Here is a 26149-nt window from a genome sequence, read left to right on the forward strand (position 1 = left end):
TGTGGCACATAGCACACAGTATGTGCCACATGGCACACAGCACACGGCACAGTGTACAGCATGCAGCACACAGCACATGGCACAGCGTGTGGCATGCAGCGCGTGGCACGCAACCCACAGCACATGGTATAGCACCTGGCACATGGTACATGGCACACGGCATGTGGCACGTGGCAGAGGCAATGTGCCGGGCAGGGGCAGGAGGCGGGTGCCAGCGCTGCCTCCACTCCCGCTCCCGTGGCCTGGATTTTGGGGCCGCAGCAGCCGGCAGCGGCACAGCAGGGCAGTCGGCTGCTCCGGCACAACTTGAAAGCAGTGGCTGCTCAAAAGTACCGCAGCTTCAAAGCGCCGGCGCTCCCCTGCACGCTGCCAGTCACGAATCCCCTTAAATATAGGGGCAGCTGGAGCGGCCAGCGGCAGTGCCCGTGCGGGCAGCCGGGGCTGGGGGACACGTTCGGCTCTCGCTTGCTGCCGGCCAGGGCTGGGCAGTGTGGTGGCATGGTGAGGGGCACGAGGGGGGCCGGGCAGCACCCTGAGAGCTGCCTGTCCCTCTGCCCGCGCCCCACTGAGCACCCAGCAGGGAGGTTTGGTGTTGGCGCCCAGAGAGCACGCGGCACGGGGCTGGTTGCTTTATTGGGGGGTGTCCCCCCCGCACGCTGGGGAGGGGGTTTCGTCATGCAGCCTCCAAACAACGTCACAGCGACAGAAAAGCGGGGACCGAGGGGACCACGGGGACAGCACGGATGGAGTGGGAATGGGCCACAGGGCACGGACCACTGGGACCAGGCAATGCCCGCTGGGGACCCCCAGTACCCTGGGCAGCGCAGGGAGGGGGTGCCCTGCACTGGAGCACCGGGACTGTCCCCGTATCGCGCTGCCAGCTCCCGGTGCCCCCCCCCGCCCGGCAAGGAGGGGTCTGCGGCAGGGTTGGGACCCGTCAGGGACCCCATCCGTCCCCACGCCACGCTGCGTGGAGCGGGGGGGGGGCTCTCACTGGGGCGAGCTGAGGTTGGAGTCGGGGGTGTCAGGCTGGGGGCAGCGGGGGGGGAAGGCCTTGTAGCTGTAGTACTCCACCACCTGCTTGGGCACCTCCGCCAGCACGCACTTCGCCAGGGCCGTCGGTGACGCCTGCGGGACGGGGGACACCGGGGGGGACGGGTGAGTCAGGACACGGTGGTACCCGCCTGCCCCGGTGTGAGCAGCAGCACCCACGGGGGCACCGGCATGCCGTGCCGCGATGCTCGGTCCTGCCGTGGGGACGGGAGGACCGCCGATACCCCACTCACGTTCTTGAACTCCCGGAAAGGGACGAACTGGACTATGTCACGGAGGACGGGCTCGCCCTTGGGGGACCGCAGGATGCCGTCGTCCCCATCCAGGATCTGCATGTCGGTGAAGTCGGCGTTGCCCACCCCCACGATGATGATGGACATGGGCAGGTAGGAGGCACGGACGATGGCCTCCCGCGTGTCCGCCATGTCTGTCACCACTCCGTCCGTCAGGATCAGCAGGATGAAGTATTGCTGGGGGGGGGGAGACGGATGCTTTGGGGGGGGGCTGCCTGGCCCCACTGCTGGCCCCAAGCGGGGGGAGCCGGACAAGGGCTCCGCTCTGATGGGGGAGCAGCCACAAGTGGCATGAGCGTGCCGGGTCTCAGCCCAGCCTGTAGCCCACCGGCCAGGGGCAGCGGGTACCTACCGAAGCCTCCTTCGTCCGCTCCTCGTTTGCTGCCACACGAGCCACCTTGGAGATGATGGGGGCCACGTTGGTGGGGCCATAGAGCTGGATTTTGGGCAGGCAGCTCTGGTAGGACTCCACGACGCCCTGGATGCCTGGGGGGGATGTGAGAGGTGAGGGGTGGGCAGCACCAGGCTCTGGCACAGTGGGGGGCTGTGGGACCAGCCTCCCCAGCCCCATCGGAGCTGGACTCACCCTCGCACTCATCATTGTCAGGGTTGAAGTTGATGGCGAAGTCGTGGGAGACCTGGAGGGCGAGAGGGGAGGGGGCAGCCGGTGCTCACCCACCCGCCACAGCCCCCGGCACGTGCCGAGCCCCACAGGAGCCACGGCCAAGGGTGGCTGGAGGGATGAGGGTATCCCTGGCGTCCCATGGGGCCCCGGTGCCCTGACCACCCCCTTACCTCGTACTTGGGGGGGATCCTCGCACCAAAGCCCAGAGCTGAGAATTTCTTATCGCTGCAAGGGAAGAGGCATAAGGAGCCCCGGCACCGGCACTGCCAGCACCAGGGTGCCCATCACTGGGGTGTCCTGGCCCTGGGGTGGCCATCACTGACCTGTCATAGTCCTGGCAGATCTCACCCACTGCAACCAGTGCCTTGAGGTACTCGTTGGGCTGGTAGGGGTTGATGTAGTGCAGGGAGCAGCTGTTTCGGGGGTCCCCGTTGGAGGCCGTGAAGTCAATGGCCACCTGGCGGGGGGGAGCAGCGGTGAGGGTCCCCCCATGGTGAGCAGGGCCACCAGCACGTCCCTGCTCGGATCGGGTGGCTGTGCCGGCCCCATGGCACAGCTGAGGCTCGGGGCAGCCGGGATGCAAAACCTGCAGCCCCTGGCCCTGGGGACGGGCACTTGGCCCGGTGTCGGAGCCCCTGCCCAGCTGCTGGCGCTTCGGGGTGGGGGTACGCCGCTCACCGTGAAGTGGATCTGGCAGCCGCCCATGATATAGTCCAGGAAGGAGTAGACCCTGTGGATCTTCCAGAGGGACCCGCATCAGCCGGTCCTGCCCCACGCCACCCTACAGCAGCCAGGCATGGCACGGCACGGCACGGCACAGCACGGCACGGGGGTGCTCACCTTCAGGTCCAGCAGCACCACGACCCCCGAGTTCTTGTAGTTGCGCTTCTTGATTTTGTACTTGGGGTTCATGCAGTCCCACTGCACCTGTGGCACGCAGCACCCACGCTGCCTGCAGCCCCCCAGCCCCAGGGATGCGGCCCCGTGCGCCGGTACCCCCCCGGCACCCCGCAGCACCCCAGCCCCATGGCTCTGCAGCACTGTGACCCCACAACCCCATAACCCTGCAGCCCCACAGCCCCATAACACTCCAGCCCCCATGGCTCTATGACCCTGCAGCCCCCCAACCCCGCTGCCCCACAGCCCCAGGTTGCAGCCGCCTTCCCCGCTCCCGGCCAGACCACGGATTCCAGCCAGCCCAGGACCAATTTCCCCAGAGGAGCCCAGACCCACCATCCCTTCCCCAAAGAGGGGGACAGCGAGGGGAGAATGGCCCCAAAACCAGAGGAGGAGCTGGGAGGTGCCTCCTGGAATGGGATCTGCTGGCAGCACGGAGGGGTGACCCCACAGGCTGTCCCCGCGTCCCCACGCCCACCTTGTTCTCCCCCATCGCCTTCTGCATCTCCTCGAAGGTGGTGAAGAACTCCCCGATGAAGTCGTGTTTGCCCCGCGAGTCGTAGTCCCACACCACGCACTGCGGTGGGGGACGGCTCAGCCCCGGCTGGGCAGCACCTGGCGGGGGGGGAGGGGGGCACACACCCACGGCCCCCCAAAACTGCACCCAGCCCCAGCACCGTCCCTGGTGGCTTGGGGTCCCCGGCTTGCCGCTCATGTGGGGCTGCGGGGAAGCCAGGAGACACGTGCCCCCCCGGGGCAGGGGTGGGGGTCCCCATTGCCCTTCCTCACCCTCAGCTTCCTCTTCTCCTCGCAGCTGCAGAGCGAGTTGAGGGAGACCTTGAAGGGCTCCCAGATGGGGCTCAGGTTGTTCTTCACCACCTGCGGGGGTCGAGGGGGGCTCAGCGGGGCTGAGCAGCCGCCAGGGCGGCCACGGGCCGGCCGAGGGACGGATCCTGCCCGGGGCCTCACCTCGGTGCGGTATACCAGCTGCTCGCTGCGATCGTCGTCGATGCGGTAGATCTCCAGGAAGGGATCCGACTTGCTGAAGAGATCCTGGAGATGGAAGGATGGGGCAGAGCACTATCCACCCTGCCCGCCCTGCCTGCACGGCTCCCCTTGCCCGCAGGACCCGGCTCACCTTGTCATCCAACTTCTTGGCCCGGAAGGCGAGCTCCACGTAGCCGTTGTTCCCCGAGATCTCCTCCGAGATGACCTGCCAGGACAGGCGGCTGTGGGGTGCTCAGCACCCGGTACAGCTTTGTCCCCATGCCCTCCCTGCCAGCAGGGACTCTGAGCCCTCCTCACCCCCAAGAGCCTGGGGACAGCTGAATGACAGCTAGGACATGAGGAGGGTCATTGGGGACCCCCCCCATGTCCCCCAGCTCAATGCCCCCCACCCCAGCTCAGTGCCACTGATGTGCCCCAACTTGGTGCCACCCTGGGGTCCTAGCTCGGTGCCACTCCTGGTGCAGGTTCGGCTGCTCACCGTGATGGTGGACTTGCCGGCGAATTTCCCGTACTTGAGGAACAGCGGCTTCGTCACCCGCTTCTGCGCCACGATCTGCAAAAGCCGAGGGGTCGGGGAGGGGATGTCGCCGGTGGGTGTCCCTGGCGCGAGGGGCAGGGGCTCACCTGCCCCACGGTACACTCCATGCCCCCCAGGAAATCATCATCGTGCGTGCCCACGCCGGCGTGCCCGTGGCTGTCGTACACTTCGAACCGCAGCTTCTGCACCTCCTCGAAGTAGTAATCCACCGTGAAGATCTTGGCGAAGACGGGGTTGAGGTTGCTCTTGATGATCTCGCTGCGGTCCACCTGCACGGCGGGAGCTCGGCTTGGGGGGGGACAGCGGGGCCAGAGCCCAGCTCAGGGCTGGATCTGGGACCAGTGGAGCTGCCTAGGACCTCGGAATGCCGGAGCTCACCTGGAGCCGGACACGGGGATGCAGGAACCCAGGGGCAGAGGGATGTGGGGATGCAGGATGGGAAATGCCGGGCAGCTGCCAGGAAGGACCAGCCCTGCGCAAGCGTTTACCTGCCCGTGCTGGTTCCCAGGCGAACGGCATTTGGAGGCACTGGCTCGGGCAGGGTCGCGTGCCCCCGAGGGCACACGCACGTCCCAGGGGCGCTGCTCCCTCCGGAGCTCGGGGCAAACCCCGTGGTCAGTTCGAGGGGATGCTCTGACTCGGGACTATGGTTTGCCATGGCTCTGCCCAAGCAGGAGCAATGGGCTAGTGCCCAGGATGAGCCCCTGTGCTCCCCACCCCAGGCTGGCCAAGGGCAAGGGCCACTGGCCACCGTGGCCCTGGCAGGTGGGTGGGTGCTAGGGGTCTCCCGGCCGCGCCGGCAGCGGGTGCCGAGCGGCTTTCCAGGAGCCTCCCCCACACCCCGGCCCTGCCAGCGTTGACTCAACAGGACGCATCCTGGCCAGGGCACTCTGCCAGCCCGCCGGCCCCTGCCCACCGCCTGCCTGGTCCAGCAGCATCTGCCGAGCCCGCACCGCTGCGGCGGTGGCAGGGCCACCCCATGCAGCACTGTGTCTCCTGCGTGGGCACTGCCAGCCCCACAGCCCCATCACCGGGGCGCCGGGTCTCGGTCATCTCAGCCCCTCCAGTGCCAGCCCCTGCCGGCGTGTTGGGCTGTTTTGGCTCTCGGACCCAGCGGGCAGTGGCTGAGCCGGCTTCAGCCACCGTCTCGGCTGGGCTGGGGGACATGTTCTGGCAGGGACATGGAGGGGACAGCTCACAGAGTCCCACCAAAAGGTGGCCCAGGAGGGGCCCTCTTGGATCTGGCCTTTGCATGGCACGGCACAGCATGGCATGGCACACAGAGTGTGGGGTGGCACAGCAGGGTACAACTGGCTTGGCCCGGCACAGTCTGGGAGCCGCAGCTGGCACAGGGCCCCTCGCTGCCCGCCCTGGCTCCAGCTCTGGCTCCAGCGAGCAGAGTCAATTACACGCAGAGGGATTTAGCGCTAAATCTGCTGGCTGAGCAGCGGTGATTAGTGAGCGCGGAGCTGCCGGCACCAGCCCAGAGCTAAGCCATGGGGGAGCGATGGGAAGGAGCTGTGCCAGCCCCAGTGCCGGTCCCAGTGCCGGTCCCAGTGCCGGCCGCGGCTCGTGTGGGCACCACGGCCCCATAGCACGGCACAGCGAGGGGCACGCGGTCGCAGTGCCGGCCCTGACCCTCTCTGAGCTGGCTGTCCCGAGCAGGATGAGACCAGCCCGCAAGCCCTAATCCCCCCCCAGGGGTGGCCAAGGTGTCCCTTGCCCCTGGCCTGGGGCAGCGGAGCCGCGCTGGAGCCACGCACCGTGGGCGCCCTGTTCCCCGGCTTTACCGGAGCCCCCGAGGACTCGCTCTAACCAAGGTGTCTGCACCGTCCCCACACGCTGCCAAGGGTCCCACAGCACCCTGCCCTGCTCCACGAGCCTTGCGCTCTGTACCCTACACCTCGTGCCCTGCTCCCTGCACCGTGAGCTCTGCACCTTGCGTCCAGCATCCTCTGTGCGCACCCTGCACCCTACTCTGCACCATCTCCTGCACCTTACACCCTGCTCTGCACCCTGCGCAGCAGCTCCTACCCTATTTCCAGCCCCACAGGTGTTGCAGCCACCCTGGGGCTGTCCCTGCTCCTGTCGCTATCACAGAGACACAAACTCTGCGCCCAGCACCCTGCGCCCAGCCCCGCCACGACCCCGATGACAGCCGGCCCTTGCTGCGGTGGGTGCCGGCGGTGCCCCCCACCCTCCTACCTCCATCCACTGGCCCTGGGACTGCATCAGCAGCAGGACGCAGGGGTCCGACTTGTTGAGCGTGTCGCGGTCCAGGAGGTGCTTACAGCTCACCCGCAGCTCCACCTTGGAGAGGACGGCCAGCGGAGCCTGGGGGGACGGCTCGGGGGTCTCACCCATGGTGGCCGTGGCGCGGTGGGTGGCCGGGCGTGATGGGGGGCAGGCGGCCCCGTGGGAGAAAGGCATGTGGGGGGAGCGGGGCGGCGAGGGCAGCCGCTGCCTTCGTTAGGGAGCCGGGCAGGCGCCCGTCATGCCCAGGGCACGTCGCCCCGCAGTGCCAGGCGTGGGACCAGAGACCAGGTCTGTGGGGTCGGGCAGGTCCCCAGTGGCAGCGGGTGTTGGTGGAGACCGGGGTGGGATGATCTGGTGGATGGAGGGGACCACAGGGACCCCCTGCGAGATGGGGTGGCCGGTTCCAGTCCCAATGGCTCTGCAGGGCCCTGCAAGGCGTCAAAGCACAGCGGGGTGAGCCGGAGCTGGGACACCCCTCGTGACGCTGCCCGTGTACCCCCAAGTGCCACCCAGCCCCACGGGTGCTGCTGTGCCCGCGTTCACCCACCAGCCCCCTGGGCCGACCAGGGGTCCCGTGGGGCTGTGTCCACCTCTGCCCCCCCCCTCCCCACCCAGGGGCAGGATGCATCCCATGGGGAAGGGGTACCCGAGTGAGGCCGGGATGCTGTGCAGGAGCGGGGGCTGCGCAGGCAGCCCTGGGCCCCCACCCCGGGGTGCCCTTCCTGGCACTGGGGAGAAGAAAATCTCCTCCTGCCCCTGCAGGCAGCACACCCCCCGTCTGGGCAGGGCTCGCTGGCAAGGGCAGCGGGGACGCCAGGTCCTTGTCCGTGCCGCTGGGTGATGCTGGCAGTGCTGGCCATATCCCGCTGCCCCAGGCAGGACTGGTGGCACCCCAGGGTGACCCCCCCATGCTGGGGACGGGGACCACCCTCCACCCAGAGGCTGGTGATGCTCAGCCAGGTGATGCTGCAGTGATGGGTCATCAAGGGGGTCCGCCAGCCCCAGCCTGGGGCTTGTCCCCCCCACCCAAAACCCCGGGGGTTGCCTGGCTCGGGCTGAGCAGCACTCCTGCCCGCACCTCAGCGTGCCCAGCCCGGCCAAAGTTTCTCGGCAAAGTCACGCGTAGCCCCGGTCCTCCCCGGCACAAGGCTCTGGTGCCCCAGCTCCATCGGGCATCATCCTCTTCCCCGGGATCGATGGGCACCCCTTGGCATCCCCCAGCGGAGGGGGCACCGGCTCCCACCCTGCCCAGTCAACCCCCTCACCTGGGTGCCGGTGGCCTGGGCTCCGCACACGGCTGGGCCGAAGGCTTGGGTCGGTGTGCCAGCTGAAACCGGTGTGCCAGCCGGAGCCGGTGTGCCAGCCGGAGCTGCCGCCGCTGCCACCTCCACACAACTGACTCAAGCTGCAGTTCGGGAACGGAGCCCTAAGAGGGAGACGACAAGCTCCGTTAACTGCCTCACTGCCGGTACCGGAGCAGAGCCCGTCCGTGGGCACTGGGGCTGAGTGGGGTTCCCGGGGTCCCCGGCACCGCTGGCAGTGCCAGGGCAAGTGCTCCCGCTCCCGGTGAGCCGCCTGTGGCACAGCCCTGGCTCCCAGCACCCCACGGCCCCCCGCCCTCCCCAGCCGCTCCCTGTGGGGTACCCTAGGCCTGTCCCGCTTGCAGTCCCCGCCACGTTCTCAGCCAACACCCCACCACAAGGACGGGGTGCCCCAAAACTGCCGTCTGTCCTCCCCACACGCTGGAGCACCCGGACCCACGCTCCATGCGCCCAGAACCCCGGGCGCCCCATCCGCCGGCTGGGGGGCTGCCCTGGCACCCCCCACCCACGCACGTCACCCCAGCACTGCGGTGCTGTCAGCTCAGCTTTATGAAAGATGATGTAATCAGCCCATATTTGGAGGGATTAAAATGCAGATAGGGCTAATGAGCAGGAGGGCACTGCAGGGCCCTGGGCTTTGGGAGCTAATCCTCAGCCTGCGTGGCAGAAATAGGCCACCCTCCTTCCCCGCTCCTCCTGCAGCCCCACGGCACAGCCCCGTGGGGCAGGAGGCAGCCGACCCATGGGGGGGGGGACGCAGGATCTGACCGCAGGCTCGGGCAGTGGGGCTGGGAAGGATGAGCTAGTAGCCTGCCGTGGCACGGGCAGCCCCACACCGGACAGCTCTTGCCCCCAGCGTTTAAGCAACTTCAGGTTCATCCATCTGTGCCGGGGCTCCCACTGGCCCCTGTGCCGGAGTGCTCAATTGTATCTGATCCCCAAGTTTCTGTCAACCTGCTAACGAAAACAAACGATTCAATTATCCCAGCAGGGGCATTTCGCAGCATGGCCAGGCTGCAGAACAGCCCCAGAACTGCTTAGCCAGCGAAGGGACTGGGTGAGTGCTCCCCAGAGCAGGACAGACCCCACCAACGCTGCCCCGTGACCCATCGCATCTGACCCCACATCAGCCCCCCACCCTGGGGCAGGCAGAGCCCAGGACCCCCCAACACAGCCACCAGGATGGGCCAGAGCCCCCAGACCCTTCCCCACGGAGGAGCCAGGCTCCTCTCCAATGCCACCAAGGTATTTCCTTAAAGAAATCACCTCGCTCCCCCCATGCCCCTCCAAAATCAGGGAGGAGGATCCCACACACAGACAGTGCAGGGCACAGCCCCAGTAAGCGCTGTGGGCCCCCAGGTGAGGCTCACGGGGCAAAGAGCCCATGGGTGACACCCACCACACCACCCCACCTTCTAATAGCAGAGCTCTGCCTGCCTGACACTGCACCACAGGCAGAGGGGTGGAAATCATTAAATCTGCAACACTGGCAGAGCAGACAGGTAAGTGGGAAGCAGACAAAGCTTGTCAGGGAGGGGGTATCCCAAAAAACCCTTGACTGGCAGCTTCAACCAGCCCAGAGACAGTGAGACAGGGTCAGGCTCTAGCACAGGAGGGAGCCCAGGCTGCCTCCCTGAAGGGAGCTGCGCAAGGCCAACGTGTTTGTTTCACTCGCTTTCAGGGAAGTTTGGAGTCTCTAACCACAGCAAACGACATCCGAACAGTAACTCCCCCCGACCGCATCCCTCCACGCACAGCGGCCCACAATCTGCACCAGCACACGTGCCGTACACACACTGCAGCCGAGCGGGCGGGCGCAGGCAACAGGGCAGCTCAGTTCTGTACATTTGCCCTAAAAAGACAGCACACTCCTATTTCTATATTTTTTTTTTATTGACAGTTCTAGGGAGAACAGTTCATTTCTTCTTCTCCACATCCTGCTCTGCCGCTTCTTTGGCGCGTTTCGCACGAATCCCAAAGAGACGGGCGTTGGCCCGGGCCATGCGCAGGCTGGCAAAGGCCTTGAAGTTCTTCTCGTCTTCTGAGATAACGCGGGCCTTCTCCCGTTTGAAAACCTAGTGGGAGAGAGCGCCAGACAGTCAGACCGCACATCAGAGGCTCCCAGAGAAGACTGTATTTAAGGCTTAACACAATTAACCTCGCTACATTTTTACCACTAGCTCCAGGACGCTGTTAAGAATAGAGCATTTATGCCATCTACAGGCTCTGCCCTTATCATCACTCCACCAGGCACCTCATTTCAACTGGTTCCTAATTCGCCAGTGCACGTCAGCACAAGACCAGAACATACCAGGAAAAAAAAAAAGCGCAACGTGAAAGCCGAGTCAGGTTTGTGGCGTGCTGTCCACGGCACCTTTCGGAAGCAGCAAGGGTTGAGGCAAATGGTGACGATGCAACCTGCCCAGGCTGTTGTGCTGCCAGCACACATCCCTCACCCCAACACGTCCCAAATTCCACAGGGCTACAAGCTCCCTCAAAGGTACAAGTGGATCACCAACCCTTGAGCCCACCTGGAGGACACAGCGCTGAACACAAACACACATGGCAGATGGTTCATGTGTGCCTTCAGAGGAATCGTGTGATTTGGAGGGGTTATCGTGCAGGTTCCCCTGTGGCCTTCTCTGGAGAGCATATGGAGCTCTGCTTCTCTCATGGGCCATTCAGGGTAGAAGTGGAACACCTACATATGATTATTCCCAAGCAACAGCCCCTGACACCAGTGCCTGGAGCTCTCCTCTGCACCCACAAACACAGCTCATCATGCAAGGCCTCCCTCAGTTGATAAGAAGTTTAGCAGAGCTCCAAGTAATTAGTTCTTTACAGTCCACTCTGCAATGCTGAGGAACCAAAAAACAGATGTTGGCAAAAGACAAGGACAAGCTTGGCCTGTTCCTGTTTTTTTTTTTTTTGATCCAGGATGGGAAGTGCCTGGAGGCAGCAACCCTTAGCTGTAGAACAGCGAGAAAAAAATCCTCTCCGGGAAGTTTAAGTCTCAATCATGTCACACAGAGAACGCGATTTAGTTACACTTACATTCTTGATTGGCATAACTGGTCCAGTCAGCTGAGTCGCCATCTTGAGTTCCTCAGCCTGCATAACAAGAGGACAAAAAAACCCATTATTAAAAACCCCAGTATTTAAAACATCTGAGGTTAGTACCTCGGTTAAAAACATGCCCTGTACGCAGGTACTCAGCTTAAACACGTTGTTAACAATTCCATCCAGAGATTTAAGGCCAATTGGTAACGAATTCAGCATTTCAGCCGTGCAGCTATAGGAGTACTTGGCACAGACATGCCGCATCAACAACCCGCGTTTTGCCTGGCTATCGATCAGCCCGGATCTGGCCAGAGGAGCAGCGGCCTTTCAGGAGTTCTGCCAGCTAGAAAAACGTTGACGTCTACTGTGCCATTTTTAGTTTGATACCCAGCATATTCCTCAGCAATTCCTTCTAAGGGTAACTCCAGCTTCTTCTAAGAGTATGGCATCACACAAAAATTATTTATTTTAGATAGTTGATTTCAAGTAAACAAATCTGAAACAGTATTTCAGACACAAGTAGCTGTACCTACTGGTACAGAAGCTCGAGACCCTTCCTCCCCTGTTCTGAAAAGCAACCCAAGCACAGTGGGCTCCACTACGGTTAAGTGGCTCAGAGACGACAGATGCTCCAGAAGACTGAGGATAGCTTGAGCACGCCACCTCGTTTCATGGCTTGCACTGCCCCATGGGAAGCATGTATCTACCAGAGGCAGAGCCAAGGAAAGCCAGCTATACTCTGGATCTTGCTTGAGATTTTAATGAAAAGCATTTTTGTATGTCAACAGCAGCAACCTTCTTGAGACTGCCTTATGCACAGTTTTCACTGAACTGCTCCACTGAAGAGTTTGTCCTCGCCTTCCTCACCCTTTCCACACAGCTGTCACCACAGCAGAACACAATTCCAGATGGACTTTTCAGCCATTCTGACAATTTAGCTTCGTAAACTAAAATTCAACTGGTTGGTCAGCGACCAAAGCTCCAGCAAACAGACCACCCAAGGAGCTCAGCCCCAAACCTGAGCTGCGCCCCTTTGCACAGCAGTCCCTAGGCCAAAAATCTCCCCAAAGCATTATTGTAACCCAAGAGATCCCTGTGGAAATTGACTCGTATCAGGCCTGGCCTTGCGCTGGGCTCAGTCATCCCTACAGACATGCACAGGAAACATGCTGTCCCTGAAAGAAGGGCTGCTCCCCCCCTGGGGGTTTACATTATGAAAAGTGTTCAAGAGCAACGCCTGACTGCACGCCACAGCACCAGGATGGACCAACGACCAAACCTCTAAAAACATGACCAGAAACAGACCCCGTGAAGTGTTTCTAGCAGCCAAGTACTTACAGAGCTGTCTCCCTTCTTAGGCATAGCCGGCTTCCTTGGGAAGAGGATAAGTTTGGAGCGGTACTCCTTCAGCCTCTGCACGTTGGCTTGCAGGGACTCGGTAGACTTGTTACGTCGCCGGGGATCCACAGAGATTCCAATAGTCCGGGCAAACTTTTTGTTAATGCCAGCGAGCTGAAGAGAGAGTGGACAGTGTCAGCATCTGACAACTCCCAATGCCACCACACTACTGCTGGTAGCCGCTCGGGTCATCAGCCAGACAAGGGTTTGAGCGCAGCCGTCACAGGCTACAGAGTCTGGAGAAAGGTTTAGCATCTGACCAAACAGCCATCAGCAGTGTGAGGGTCTGGCAAGAGGGACTGATGCAGGCAAAGGGCATCCTGGTGTCTGTATTTTAATGCTTAAAATATTCCACAGACTTTACAGTAATTTTTGCAGATGGATCTCCTCAGGAGAGCAAAGTGCAACCCCTGAGTAATTATGAGGGGGACATTTAAACTCTTGATACACATAAGACAAAATTGTTCGAAGTCTGCAAGCGGATAACTCTGGTTCACTGAATACTAGAAGCTCCATTAAAGAAGTACTTTTTTGTAACCATCTTAAATGAGAAATAACCTCATTTTCTGTTTAAAAACAAACATCTGCGTACCATTTTGTATTCCAACATTACCCAAAAATTAAAGAAAAATGAAGTAATGAAGCATCTGGCATCTGAAAGAACAATTTTACTGCTTCAATGCACTAATTTCACTGTTATAAATGTTTTAATTAGATACTAAACAACGCACAAGAGATGGCTTTGGATGCCGGCTGCCAGCAAGCACTGATGTTTATTCCTGCCCACTGTGTGGAGATAGGCCGGTGAGGGTTCCTGCAGACCACCACAATCTAACTTTTAACAGCTCATCAGCTCTGCATGCCTGGGAAGGTCACCGAGAACAGTTTCCTGAAGCAACGAAGGGCACTGAACACTTCCCACAGACTTCTAAGTGTTCCTAAACCAGCTTGTAGCTATTGCATGAGAAGCAGGCATAGCTACTCTACAAGGCTATGCTGAACAGTTCCCTTCCCTAGCACAACATTCCCTACTTCTCTAAAAATAAGTTGAGGGTGGCTTACTTGGTCCACAACACGAACAGGTTCACATTGGCTCAAATTTTTAGGATTAGCAGAAACATGTCTCAAAAAGAAATGAAATAATTTAATGAAGAAACTATTAGTTTTTTTCCCCACCCACCCCCAAAAGAAGCTTAGGACACTCAATTAAGGCTCTTCCAGAACCCAATTTTAATGGAATTTTGTTTAAGTGACAGTCTGACCAGACAAATGGGTGTTTACTTTTCAAAGCAACTTTTTACTCTGACATACGCTACTGCACTCCCACGCCACAGCTAAAGAAAAGGCAAGAGCAGCGCTTTCTACGCTTCTGTAGAGCCAGCAACACCAGAAGTCTCCCCTGGCTGAGCCAGCATCAGCCAATGCTGACACCTTGGCAATTCACTTGCGCATTGCCTATATGCAGATGAACAGGACAAGACAACCGGGCTCAGACTCGAAGTTAGTTTTATTGGGTTGAGATCAGTGCTCCGTACTTACTTTAAGCTCTTCTAGGCTGAAGCCTCTGCCAGCACGAACTTTTTTGTGGTATCTGATAGTAGGGCACCTCACTATAGGCCGGATGGGCCCAGCCACGGGCCGGGGAGCGATGCGACGAGCCTTCGCCTGGCGGGCCTTCCTCCTGGAAGGTTGAAGGGGAGAGCGATGAGGAACACTGCATTTCTGCCAGATGTGCCACTCCTACACTGCCAGGCGACCTCCCTTGCAGGGCAACATCTGCAGCGTGGGGATCTCTCAGAAGCAAACACAACACTGCCCTAGCAGCTCAGACAGGCTGATGCCTGCTTCTACAGAACAGCCGCAGTCATCAGATACAGAAGGGTTCGAGGGAATCATCAATGAGGTACAGCGATTCCGGAGATTTCTCATCACTTGACTGCAGCTAGAACGGCCTGACCCTGACCAGAGACCCCACACCCCGCTGCTATCCCAGAGCCTTTAACAAGGTTAGGAGAACTACTTAATACAAAGACACAGTACTTCAGTTTCCTAAACAGCCCGATACAAGACGAGAGATACCTTCCCCCCCACTACATGAGCGAAAGCAGCAGGAGCGGGCCGGGGGAAGCCGGGCCGCGGGCACTCACCTGCGGATCTTGCGGGCGGGCTGGTTGAACCATGTGGCCACTCGCCGCTGCCAGTCCTTGTGGAAGTGGGGCTTCAGGATCATGCCATTGCGGCTGGGCGCCATGGCTGCCGGGGCCTGCGGACACGGGCAGGGCTAAAGGCGGCCGCCGGCCCCGCCGGGGTAGCGGGGCCGCGGGGCATCCCCCGGCGACCACGCCAGAGACCCTTCCCCGGTCCCCGTGCCACCCAGGACGGGCCCAGAACGCTCCCAAGCCCGCCGGGCCAGGCCCATGTCCATGCCCAGGCCGGGAGCCTGTCAGCGCCCCCCTCCGGGCCCGGGCGCAGCCCTCCACGCAACCCGCAGCCCCGCGCAGGTATCCGAGCGGCCCCGGGGCACAGCCCGGTCCGAAACACAGTCCCCGGCGGGCGGATGGCGGCGGATGGAGCCCCCCCGGCCGCGGCAGCGCCCCGACTCACCTCCCGCCACTGCAAATGGCCGACCGGAAAAGGAAGCGGAGGCGCCCGAGAGCGCCGGAAGTGCGGCACCGGCGACCAATGGGCAGCGCCGCGGGAACGGCCCAATGGGAACGACGGCGGCGGAAGAGCCTGGCGGCAGCTTCACCGCGCCCCTAGTAAAGATGGCGGCAGCTTAAAGGGGCCGCGCACACCGAGGCGAAGGGAGCCCCGGGGCCAACATGCCCGGTGCGATGGGAACGGACACGGGGCAGGGGGTTACGCCGTCCCCAAGGGCTCCCGCAGGACCGCGGGGGACCCTGTTCCCTTCCACACCGCACAAGCAGGGAGACCCAGCTCTGCCATGGGGCCCCCCAGCAGGGCTCTGCCACCCTTCCCAGTTTGGGGAGAGCAGCAGCATCTCCTGCATGGCAGGAGAGCGGTCAGGGGACCACCACCCACCTTGGCAGAGCCCACATCCTCCAGTGGATCCTGCCGGCTGGACCGCACGGCCATGCTGGAAGCCACCCAGGCCCCTGCACTGTCCCACCAGCACAGCACCCCTACGGGCATCCCCCTCAGCTCCGCAGAACCAAATCCTCCCGGCAAAGGGTTGATTCAGGCAGCTTAGAACGCAGCCACGACTTTAAAACAAACAAACAAAAATTATAAAAGAATATCTGCTGCTGGAAAAGTGAATTCAAAGAATTGACCTTGTGAAGAAACAAACAGGTTTGGAAGAAAAAAAAAAATCCAGGCAGTAGCATCCCAAATGTAGAAAACCACTTCTGCCCCTGAAAGCAAGGGAAATCGTCCCCACCACGGGGATGACAACCAGCCCTCGAGGGAGGGCTCGAGGCTCCGTGTACGTAGGTGTATCGGTGCTGGGACAGGGGAGAGGATGCCTTGCAGAACCATCCTCCCCCCATCATCAGGAGAAAGGAGAGGCTCTCGGCTCCAGCCTGACTCGGTGAGCAGCAGCCTGGGGATTGTGACTGAGGCCTGGGAGGTGATGGGCTTGGGGTGGGGTCTTTCAAGTCACAGACAATCCTCACAGAATAACTCAAGTCACTAACCTTTCCTAAAGGATTAATCCAGCCAGAGCACACCAGGCACCAACAATCATTTTAATGCTTTCCCTGCTGAATGGCAGACAACCATGTCATCACAGCTTGTTCTGCAAGAGCCACGAGGAAGGAGCCAGAGGAACTGCCGGCTTTTTACCGAGGCTTCCCAACAGACACACCTGCTTTTGCTCAAGTTCCTGAGAGCTCCTCTCCAGCTCTGAACCAGCAGTGCCGCCAAACAATCTTCCAACATGTAACTCGGAGCCACTCTCCGCAACGCTAGTTTCTAACATCACACAGCAGGGTTATGTTGGTTTCTGCACACAGGTTTTCCTCAACCTCTGCTTGCGAGAAACTTGCTATAAAAACTGAATGTAAGTTATTGGACAGGGAGAAGAAAGCCCTTTTCCTGTACAACTCGATAGCTACAATAAGCTTTATATGTGCCAAAACGCATATCTGCATCTTGACATATTCTACAGACACAGCAGCATATTATGAACAGTTTATTCTAGTGAAGTCTGTTTTTCCGTTTCTATTTTATGTTCAGCAGCAGAGATCACCAAAGGTTACAGCAGAGTTGCACAAGAACTGGAGCACCTCAGCGGGCTCAGAGTCTTGCAGAGGTTTCACTACACTGACCATTCTGGCACGGAAGGGGACAGCCCTGCACTCCTGCCATGTCAAACAGCACAGCGAGAGGTGTCTGACAAGGACTCCACACGATTGTTCACCGTTAAGAATGTGTACACTGCTCCCGTGTACAAGAAATCTTTCCAGCGGATTAGACTTACCCAGCTCCTCATCACTACTACCCTGCTGAGAATCAATTTCAAAATGCTAAGGAGTTCTTCCTCCTGCAGGAAAAAACTCATTAAAAGAGCCAATGTAGCCATCCCTTAATTTTCAGATAACAGCAGCACAGAGATTTCCTGCTCGGTATCTTTGATTCTGGAGCTGAAAAAGGAAAGGGTCTGTGTCCAAAAGAAGCCTCTGGAGTCCTCCTGTTCCACATCAGGAGTGGGCTTCATACTGGTCTCAGGCGTGGTTCCTCCTCCTCCTCATGGTTTGGTGGCTGCTGGGGCATTTCTTCATCTCTTGTGTCTTGCTTGTCTCTCTCCGCTTGAAGCCAGCTCTGAGGAGCTATCATTTTCTTTGGCCCATAGGGTGGAGGCCCAATCAAAGCTTCAATGTCATCATAATTTATCACTTCTTTCTCCAGGAGGGCATTAGACAGCTAGAAAGAGTAAATAAGGCATAATGAGGCACAAGGGTTCGACAACAGCCTCTCTGAACTGATGTGAACTCTCCCTGACAGCTCAACTCAGATCTCAACATCTGGACACAGCACATGCTGCAGCTCACGAGGAGCAGACCCCTGGCTACCACCCCACAGATGGGGTGACCCGAAAGCCTGCTGGAGCCAGTACAAAGTTCTCCAGGCTGCCGGCACCTTTCACAAGAGCGTTTTTGGCCAGGAATACACAGCATGACTGGAGGCAATAAAGCAAGCTCTAGGGAATGATTCGGCGACTCAGAACTCCAGAAACAATTAGAGAAGTGCCCTTCCTACCACTGTCACTGCACCTGTGGCCCTGCCTGTCTTAAGATGCCAAAGTAGCAGCAAATGAGACCACAGACTGACCTGCAACCCTCCCCTGTATGCACAGGGACAACAAAGAGCGCTCAGTTCCTGAAGACACAGGCTAAAGGTCATCAGAAGTTCCTCTCCAGAAAAGTTGAATTCCCTGGCCCCTCTGCCAGCAGAAGGGCCACACTTGAGCAGCAGGTGGCTGTCAAACACAGAACTGCTCAATTCTGCTGACAAGATGCAGCACACACTGCCCTGGCAACTGAAACATTTACCCTGTAGACACTTTGGCTTAACTTAAAAGTTTTCCTGTGATGAGCCTCTAGCAAAGATCTGACTGCTGTTAAATGAAAGGATCAGAACAGAGGAGGCCTGCAGAGAGGAGACCCCCTAACAACACCTGCCTTCAGAGCACTCCCAGGGCCCTGTCCCGGGGACAGGGCTGTGATATGGCCAACAGCAGGGTGTCCGAGCAAGCAAGCCCTGGCTACCTCACTACGTGAAGCAGGCCTGCAGTTGCATAGCTGAAAGGGTTTTCGTTGTTGTTTGTTTAAAAAGAAGGGATTGTTTTATTTGTAAAACATGCAACGCTAAGTTGACTCCTGGTCATTTTGGATGTTACAGACCAGACTTCCGAAGGAAAGATCAAGTAGATATGCAGGGTGCTGCAACCCAAGCGTGGCTCAGCCCAGAGCGATTGGTACAGAGCTCCTGGCAGAGAGGTGGGGACACGCCAGGGTGACTGGCTATGGGACTGTCAGGACACAAAGGGGAGTAGGCAAAGCTCTACCTCTGCAACAAGGACTCCTTGGTATATCAGGTATCAGGGAGCTGGCAGGTGAAAACAGCCTGGAGTCACCAGAAAGCGTGACCCAGCATTAGTCAAGCCAAGGTGACGGGTCCCATATTCTTTCACCAAAGCCAGAAATTGTCCACCTGATTCCTGTACGTCTACAGGACCCGGAAGGATGAGCTCTTTCTGCCTTTGCAGGCTTCACAAAAACAGTCACTGTCTTCTCTCCAGGAAATTATACTGCCAAGAGGCTAGCAGAGAAGTGCAGGTGAGGGAAACAAATTCTAGCTTTGATCACTTCCACAGAGCGCTCCTACTCCTCTACCCTGCAAATACCAGCTGGTGTCAGGGGGCAGACCACTCACTGCTGGAAAAGGCACACAGTCCTCCCTGTGCCTGCTCCTAATCTGGGGGATACGCAGTAAAGAGTCACTTGCTCACAAACATGAGCCCCAGCACTCCCACTACAAGACTTTCTAGGACCACAGAGACACTGCAACAGCCAAACTACAGAGCACAGAAGTGGCAAGGCAAAAATGACCAGTTTGAAGAAAAACCCAAAAACCAAGCAAAAACCCCACACAACTCCAACTTACTGTTTGCAGCTTGTCCCGGTTCTCCAATAAGAGTTTTTCTGTGCGCCTGTAAGCCTGAGCCACCAGAACTTTTGCTTCCTAGAAGACAGTAACAAGAAGAGAGATTTGAAGCATAGGTGGCAACAAACACAACACGTGGATAAACAAGGAGAGCACTGAGGGATGGAAATCTGCAGACTGAGCCAGGCAGAAAGTGGTTCCCATCAACAGAAAATACAGATAAACCGTTTGAAAAAAAGCCAAAGTAGCACTCATGATAAAGAACAGTAAACGCCTGCACGAGCACAATTCTTCAGTTGAGTCCCAGCTGATGGGAAATGCAGTCTAATTAAGGAGGCTGTCTGGCAGAAAAAGATGCAGCTCAGCACAAATCCCAGGGAAGCACAACCATAGCACTTCTGAACCAGAGTTTTTTTCGTTTCCAGCTATTTGATTTTTCAACTAAGGCAATGTTTTTTGCAGCAATGAAGCCCAATTTCCTGTCAAAACAGGCTAACATTTTTCAGTCAGTCTGAACCATCATTTTGGTTAGATAGCCTCTCTGATGTAGGAAGTAGAGACATTCAAATTATGCAACTGAGACTTTAAGACACAGGTTTCTTGTAATCTAAGCATTCCATAGCCATGCTTAAGATATACATGGGACTCCTGAAGGCCTGGAGAGACTTCATGCAACAGAATTTTCCCTGGCTGGGTATTTGCCCACAGTTCCACAACCCCCCAGTCTCCCCAAATTATTGCTTCTTCCTCCGCAAAGCATTTCTCCCTCTTCCCAAACATCACATTTGCACCTCCCATCTCCCAGAAGCTCACCAGGGTCTTGGCCACACTGGAACCAGGACTGCAGCTTTCACAGTCAGTTCTATGCATTGTAGTGTATTTCACAGCCACTTGCTGCATCTTCAGGCAGCACAGGGACACTGGGCTGAACTCAGAGCTGTATGTGATTTTGCCTATTCTTAATGCCTCACTGCATAGTCCTAATATATTGTAATAGAATAGCTAAGTGTTCACTTGTTGAAATTTACTACTTAACAGCTAACAGAAAAATACAAATTGTTTGGGTGCAAGTTACATGCATTTTTTCACTGAACTGCAGAAAGTAAATAACAAACCAGAATGTGTAACCAGGGGTGGCCTTACGTGATCCATCATTTGCTGAAGTCCCTGGCTGAAAGGGCGTCGACCAATTCCAGCTGCAGTCTCCAGGTCTGGGAAGGAGAGCTGCCCGATGCTGGGCACCATCCCATACTGCTTCACCATGGAGTAGGCTATCTTGGTCACCTTCTTCAAGTCATCCTGTGCTCCTGGGCAAGAGAGACAGACGCAATGCTTGCCAGCTCCAAGCTGAGTGTAAGGGGAACACATCCTGCACAAACATGCCTTCCACTAGTCGAGAGACCAGAGGACCCACATAGGCCCATGGATGTGAACACTCCACCTGCTGATGGACCTTTCTACTCGTACTGCACAACCCATGCACAACAGTGAGTGTATCTACTGGTAAGCTAGTTCACGTGGAGTGCTTACCTGCCACTACCTGCTGTTATCCTATTTGGATATAACTAGTTGGAAACATGGCACAGAAAGGTCTAGGGCCTCCCAGGAGCCAAGAGTCTCACCAAGTTATTGCATCTGTGGCCTCAGCCTTTGGGACAAGTCTAAGACAACACAGTGGCAACCAATGAGACACCTGCATGCTCACAAATGCAAGCCCAAGATCAAAACATGCAATTCAACATTTCTCCTTCCCAGCGTGGGAAACTTCTGTCTTTGCTGCTCAGATCAGCCTTGGACAGAGCGAGTGCAGAAGTTCAGGCTCTCTTAGCACAATCTCTGCCTGCCTGTGCCAGGGTCTGGCTCCTTACCTGTAGTGACTTTGTTAAAGGTGATGGCCTCAGACACTCTCCCCCCCAGTGCCATACACATCCTCTCCAGCAGCTGTTCCTTGGTGAAGAGGTACTGCTCTCTTGGAAGGATCTGAGCGAATCCAAGAGCTGCATTTGTTCGAGGGGCTATGGAAACCTGCAATACAGAGCAGCTCCCTCAGTTCAGAGAACAAAAGAGCTCCCAACTACAACAGCAGAGGGAAAAGAGGAAGAGGCCTGCATTCCCAAAGAAATTTGTCAAAAGCTTTGGGGCAGGCTGACCTACAGAGACACAGCCAAGGACTGCAGTATGTCACCATTCCTGTACTGAAGGCTCTGCCTTCACAGCTGCAGAGACGTTCTGCCACTTTCTGCTCAAGAAATTAAAAGGAAATTGTCCTTAACAGCCAGTCAGTGAAATCCTGATATTTAGTATTTGCTTTGGAGAGTAAAAGCCAAACAGAGTTCACTTTACTGTGTTCCAGAATCACTGAGACTACCTGGAGAAAGATAGGATGTCTTCAGAAAAATAGAGCCATTTCCCCCTCACCCATTAAATGAAAGTAATTAACAACAGTTCAGCTTATACAATAGGTCATTCAGAGTGAATTTGCTGCTGGTGGTGAGCCAAAGAGCTGTCGCCCTTGTCATTTCACTCCCCACCTCCCCACAGTGTCAAGACTTTTCAAGAAGATGCGCATGGGAGAGAACGCACCCCGGGGTGCCAAAGAGAGGCCTTTCCCTACAGAGAAGGGCTTCAGGCAGACAAACTCCCAAGCATACCAATCTGAAAAACACATCTCTTTCCATTAGTATCAGAGCAGTTCCCGCAATGGTAGCTTCGCTGGCTGCAACACACTGGCAAGCCATGGCAGGGAAAGAGATCATATACGTGTTAAGAAATATTAGTTGATCAGCTTAAGTAAGTTGTAAATAGAATGAGTCGCTTAGACTTGTAATGTTGTGTGATTTAGTATGCTGTTCACTTCCATAGCATGAGTAGCTAGATTTGCTGAAGCCTGAGGCTGCAAGCTGTAAACTTTCACCTAGATTTGCTGAACTTGTATCTATTCAAGCAAACAAAGCCTTCAGAGCCAGCACAAACCAGAAGATAAGGAGGGTACAGCCATCAACAGCAGCTGCAACTCAACAAGATAACAGCTTGTCTATAGACAGTGAAGGAATCCAATAAGGAGGCAGAAGGTGTCAGAAGATCTCAGGCCAGAATCACTATTGGACCAAAGGGTGCATGAAAGGCGTGTGGAGATCGCATGAGGGGCGGATGCATAGTCTGTGAGAGTATAATTGCCCAAGGATTTCTTTGTTCGGGGTCCCTCCCTGGAGGCACCCAGCTTGAGCTGATCCTGCTGCTGTACCACTCTATTAAATTATTTATTTTTAAGAGATTCGATGCCTGAGACTGCTTCAGGAAACCTAGGGTTTGAACTGCGGAGCGACGAACACCATACGCCCGGACCAAACTGCGCTTCTTTAACATATGCTGCATGCACACATGGAGCAGCACTTTGCATCCAGAGGAGGTGCATGAACTGAGCAGCAGCATCAGTAGGCTCAGTTGCTCCAAACAGCTTTATAGTTGGCTTTTAACTGCAAGGCTTCTCCTATAGCTCATTTATCAGCTTTGCACCATCACTATCATCAATGGAGCCTAATGATGGATTTCTCCACAGCATATTTTAGGGACGCAGTTTAGTGGTGGACTTGGCAGTGTTAGGTTAATTGTTAGACTCTATGATCTTAGAGGTCCTTTCCAACCTAAGTGATTCTATGATTCTAGATTTGCCATTTATTTTGCTGCAGTATTCACAGCTCCAAGCTCATGGAAGCCAGAGTAACACAGCAGAATTCGACACAAGTACTACACGGAATCAATGCATCTTGGACAGGGGAACCCCAGAGGACTCTCTTCCCAGCCGGTGACAGGCTTCATTACGCAAGAGCTGGTAGCGGAGTTACCTTCATCACAGCCTCGGTGTGCTCCAGCAGCCAGCCAACCAACGCGTGACCCGATTCGTGAAACGCCACAACCCTCCTCTCTTCTGGTGACAAGATCTTACTTCTTTTCGCAGTGCCTATAGGAACACAGACAAGGATTTGGTAAGATAGCTGGCAACAGGTGTAACCAGTAGGGCATAATCTTGTACAACTAAGCGCACAAGCTAGCACAGCCTGTGGCTGAACAGTCAGCAAGCTTCATATTGCACTGTCTAGGGAGAGGCAGTAAAAAGCCCTTCAATTCCATGCTGTGGAAGGTGCTCTCTGTCCCTGCAGTGGAAAGCAATCCATGCTTGGATTGCTTGAAAACACTGGCAGAAACTTCCCACCCCCTCTCCTCCTCACAACAGACTTAAACATTAGACAAATAATTTAACATTTGATTAGATCACAGCTCTACAAGGCACACCTCTGTTCTGTTCCCAGCTCTGCCAAAGACACGTTACACTGTATCTCTGCCCAGGGACAGATCTGCAACAAGTCAGCCTACCATTTGGAAAAATACCCAACAAACCAAAACCCCAAACAGAGACTAGTTAGAATATCATACTGATTTTGCTGTATGGCCCTTCAGTCCCTTAGGCAGAACATAAGAGAAGCAAAATGTTGCATTATATGTAAGAGGGGTCCCAGTTGAGATTCTTGTGTATTAAGAGTGTTCAAATCAGCAAAAGACCAACAGTATATATGAAAAGCTTTCTCCAGACCCTGGAAACGTGTCTCATTACACATGGCATGCTCCGTATGAGCTTATTCCCAGGCTCCTGAGAACCACCAAATTAAGCCATAACTCACACTTAGTACTTCCTCCAAAAAGGTGATTTTTGAAAGTGTCTATTTTCCAACCCAGTAGTCCATAACGCAGAATAAGTCCAATTAGAATTTTAAAGAAAGCTGAATGGAAGTAAAACTTCTAGCATGTAGAAAATATGTTAACTACAGAATACACTGCATATCAAGCACTCATTATAGCTCTGCATGTTGAATGCAAAAAGGTACCAGTACTTTAAAGCCCATGTCTCCGCACAGTGCCCGGAGCTGTAGGGGGTAGAGCAGGCAGAGTCAAGAGCAGCATTACACCAAGCTTGCTTGATGTCTTGGAAAACAACATTCTACTAACATTAATTTTTAAACAAAGTCAAGAGCTTTATTAAACAGGAATAATAAAAAGGAAACAGCAAAATTAGTGTGGCAGATCTTGTAAAATTATTGCTCAGGGACCCTGGAAACCACTGTGCCCTGCAAGGCATGGTGGTGATGGAATAGCAGATTAATTGCAACAGCCTTAATTTTCATCAGTCAGTCCCTTACCCTGCTGCCTTCAGCAGTGCACGTGCATGTGCCTGTATGTCTCTTTCCACAGAAAGACATATATATATACACACTATATATACACACACACACTTAAAAACATTCTGGAAGCATTCCTCTCTCAGCCCACCAAACAGGGAGGGACTGTACTCTTCACCATAGCACACTGTGCCTACAAAGATTATTTCTTTTCCTACAAAAAGTAATCTCCAGGCAGGAAAGTTCTCTGAAGGCCAGTACTTATCACATTTATGAGACAAACAACCCAGGAAACAACTCTAGTGCATCTTTGCTGGCCTTACACAGTATACACAAACCCCACCAAGAAAAGAGACTCCACTACATCTTCTATAGACAACCCCTAAAAGCCTCTGCACTCAGCAGGTTTCCTCCCTCACTCCCAGGAGACCTGACTTACTGACTGCTTTCTGTTCCCAAACTAAAAACACAATGGGGACTACCACAGAGAGAAGTTCTTACTCCTCCCTTACAGCAACACAAAGCTTTAAGGCTGACAGGGCCTCTGGACTTGCAAAGTTCTCTTTTGATTCCACACCACTCTTATTAAAACCAGAACCTTATAATGGAAAGCACAGTAATATCTTCTTTCTTTCAAGAAAAGCTTTTACAGCAACTGAAATGCCCTCTGGATTGTGAAACCCAGAAGCGTTCCTATTACATGGCAAGGGTACATTTAATATATGGGCCTGGAGGGTTGTTTGGGGTCTTCTAGTGTTAGTCTGCAAAAAATAGCCAGGTCCTGCTAATACAAAAGAATCCTATGAAGCAACAAAAAGACATTATGGCCTCCTACATGCCACAGAGCCTTAGTGAAGCAAGTCAGCTTGTCAGCAGTGAAACTGCTGAAGCCCATGCCCTGCAATGCCCCACCACATTAATCCCAGATATCCTTTCTGCTACACGTCCCCTGTGGCCTTACTTGCTTTTTGCCTTCTCTTCCAAGCCTGGGGAACTAAGGCAAGGGTGGAATTCAGAAAGAACAGCCAAGTGAATCCCTACAAGTTTGGTGCTTTTTTTCTCCTGCAGATGGGAAAGTAAAGCACATATTTGCTCCGGCTGATGAAGACTTCTGCGTGACAACTGGAGTCATCTCACTGTCCACTCCTGGGAGCTGCTGAGTATAGTTTGGGCTTTGTGCAAGCATGGCTGGCCACAGCTACCCAAAGCACTCCACTTGTTTTTAAGAGGCAGGTGAAACTGTCCAGAATTTTCTCAAAAAAAAAAAAATCTCTTAAATGAGGAATTGTTTAGGCATTTTCTGATAAAGCAAACACTCAGTACTAAATTCCAGGATCAGGAAATAACTGACACAGTACAAACATCCTGTTCCACATGCTCTACTAAGAAAAGCACAGAATGTAGTCTGTTTGCCCAGGCTCACCCCCCGGTAATGACACTGCAGCCTGGAAGCAGTTAAGTGTCTGATTATGAAAACCACAGCTTGGCTACAGGGCAGTTCAGACTGAAACCCACCAGATTCAAATCCCTCAGGTGAAGTCAAGAGTTCTGGGAACTCTTTTTCCCCTCCCTATAATATACTGCTGCAGGGTAATCTCCAGAGGTTCCTCTGCTGGCAATCGCACAAGCGACAGGGAAAGACCAACAGGATGTTCTCAGAGGGAGAACAGTACTCCACTGTCTTTCAGTTTATTCTGCCAATTCATCAAAGCCTGGGCTTTGAGGCCAAAAAGAAAAATCCCTAATTCCTTGCTGTTGAGGATGCATAGCCTATTTGCTATTCATGTTTATGTAGCAGGTGTCCAGAGCAGCAAGAAAACCCCAGAAACACTTCCACTTTCTTTTTTTTTTTTAAAACAAACAAAAACCTTTTTAAACTAAAAAAGCCGTACAGATTT

At 55.6% G+C, this 26149-nt stretch overlaps 3 protein-coding genes and 1 non-coding gene across 5 annotated transcripts in view; all 4 read right to left on the reverse strand.

The window, feature by feature from the left end:
• Positions 1–643: 643 nt before the first annotated feature.
• CPNE7 (copine 7) lies at positions 644–8336 on the reverse strand. Its single transcript, XM_069793248.1, has 16 exons — positions 7936–8336; positions 6620–7098; positions 4501–4683; positions 4355–4429; positions 4007–4081; positions 3838–3921; positions 3658–3747; positions 3347–3445; positions 2812–2898; positions 2650–2709; positions 2295–2428; positions 2142–2196; positions 1933–1984; positions 1699–1832; positions 1287–1523; positions 644–1128 (listed from the first exon to the last, which is right to left on the reverse strand). The coding sequence occupies exons 2-16, from the start codon at positions 6842–6844 to the stop codon at positions 991–993; spliced, it is 1728 nt and encodes a 575-aa protein (XP_069649349.1). The 5' UTR covers positions 6845–7098; positions 7936–8336; the 3' UTR covers positions 644–990.
• A 1530-nt stretch (positions 8337–9866) lies between these two features.
• RPL13 (ribosomal protein L13) lies at positions 9867–15200 on the reverse strand. The gene is made up of 6 exons (XM_069793252.1): positions 15055–15200; positions 14598–14713; positions 13990–14131; positions 12391–12564; positions 11047–11103; positions 9867–10067 (listed from the first exon to the last, which is right to left on the reverse strand). The coding sequence occupies exons 2-6, from the start codon at positions 14699–14701 to the stop codon at positions 9909–9911; spliced, it is 636 nt and encodes a 211-aa protein (XP_069649353.1). The 5' UTR covers positions 14702–14713; positions 15055–15200; the 3' UTR covers positions 9867–9908.
• LOC138687597 (small nucleolar RNA MBII-202) lies at positions 14300–14381 on the reverse strand. Its single transcript, XR_011326751.1, has one exon. It is a non-coding gene; the product is annotated as a small nucleolar RNA MBII-202 (small nucleolar RNA).
• A 938-nt stretch (positions 15201–16138) lies between the features above and the next one.
• The window catches only part of SPG7 (SPG7 matrix AAA peptidase subunit, paraplegin), a 43125-nt gene continuing 33114 nt past the window's right edge, over positions 16139–26149 (reverse strand). For both annotated transcript variants that reach the window (XM_069793250.1, XM_069793249.1), the window contains 5 exons: positions 22923–23038; positions 20946–21102; positions 20221–20384; positions 19078–19155; positions 16139–17334 (listed from right to left, as the gene is read on the reverse strand). In XM_069793250.1, the coding sequence (XP_069649351.1) occupies positions 17125–17334; positions 19078–19155; positions 20221–20384; positions 20946–21102; positions 22923–23038 (725 nt within the window). In that variant the 3' untranslated portion in view covers positions 16139–17124. The remainder of the gene's footprint in view (positions 17335–19077; positions 19156–20220; positions 20385–20945; positions 21103–22922; positions 23039–26149) is intronic.

Source organism: Haliaeetus albicilla, chromosome 10, assembly GCF_947461875.1.
Source record: "Haliaeetus albicilla chromosome 10, bHalAlb1.1, whole genome shotgun sequence".
Lineage (NCBI taxonomy): Eukaryota > Metazoa > Chordata > Aves > Accipitriformes > Accipitridae > Haliaeetus > Haliaeetus albicilla.

Bases quoted from the DNA above. Each gene is read 5' to 3' on its own strand.
- CPNE7 (XM_069793248.1), bottom strand. From the start codon at position 6,844: ATGCCTTTCTCCCACGGGGCCGCCTGCCCCCCATCACGCCCGGCCACC. The intron at 4,684-6,619 runs GTAGGAGGGTGG...CCCGCCGTGCAG, and splicing joins CCCAGGGCCAGTGGATGGAG to GTGGACCGCAGCGAGATCAT. The intron at 1,833-1,932 runs GTGAGTCCAGCT...CATCCCCCCCAG, and splicing joins TGACAATGATGAGTGCGAGG to GCATCCAGGGCGTCGTGGAG.
- RPL13 (XM_069793252.1), bottom strand. From the start codon at position 14,701: ATGGCGCCCAGCCGCAATGGCATGATCCTGAAGCCCCACTTCCACAAG. The intron at 12,565-13,989 runs GTAAGTACGGAG...CTCTCTCTTCAG, and splicing joins TCAGCCTAGAAGAGCTTAAA to CTCGCTGGCATTAACAAAAA. The intron at 11,104-12,390 runs GTAAGTACTTGG...CTTGTTATGCAG, and splicing joins CTAAGAAGGGAGACAGCTCT to GCTGAGGAACTCAAGATGGC.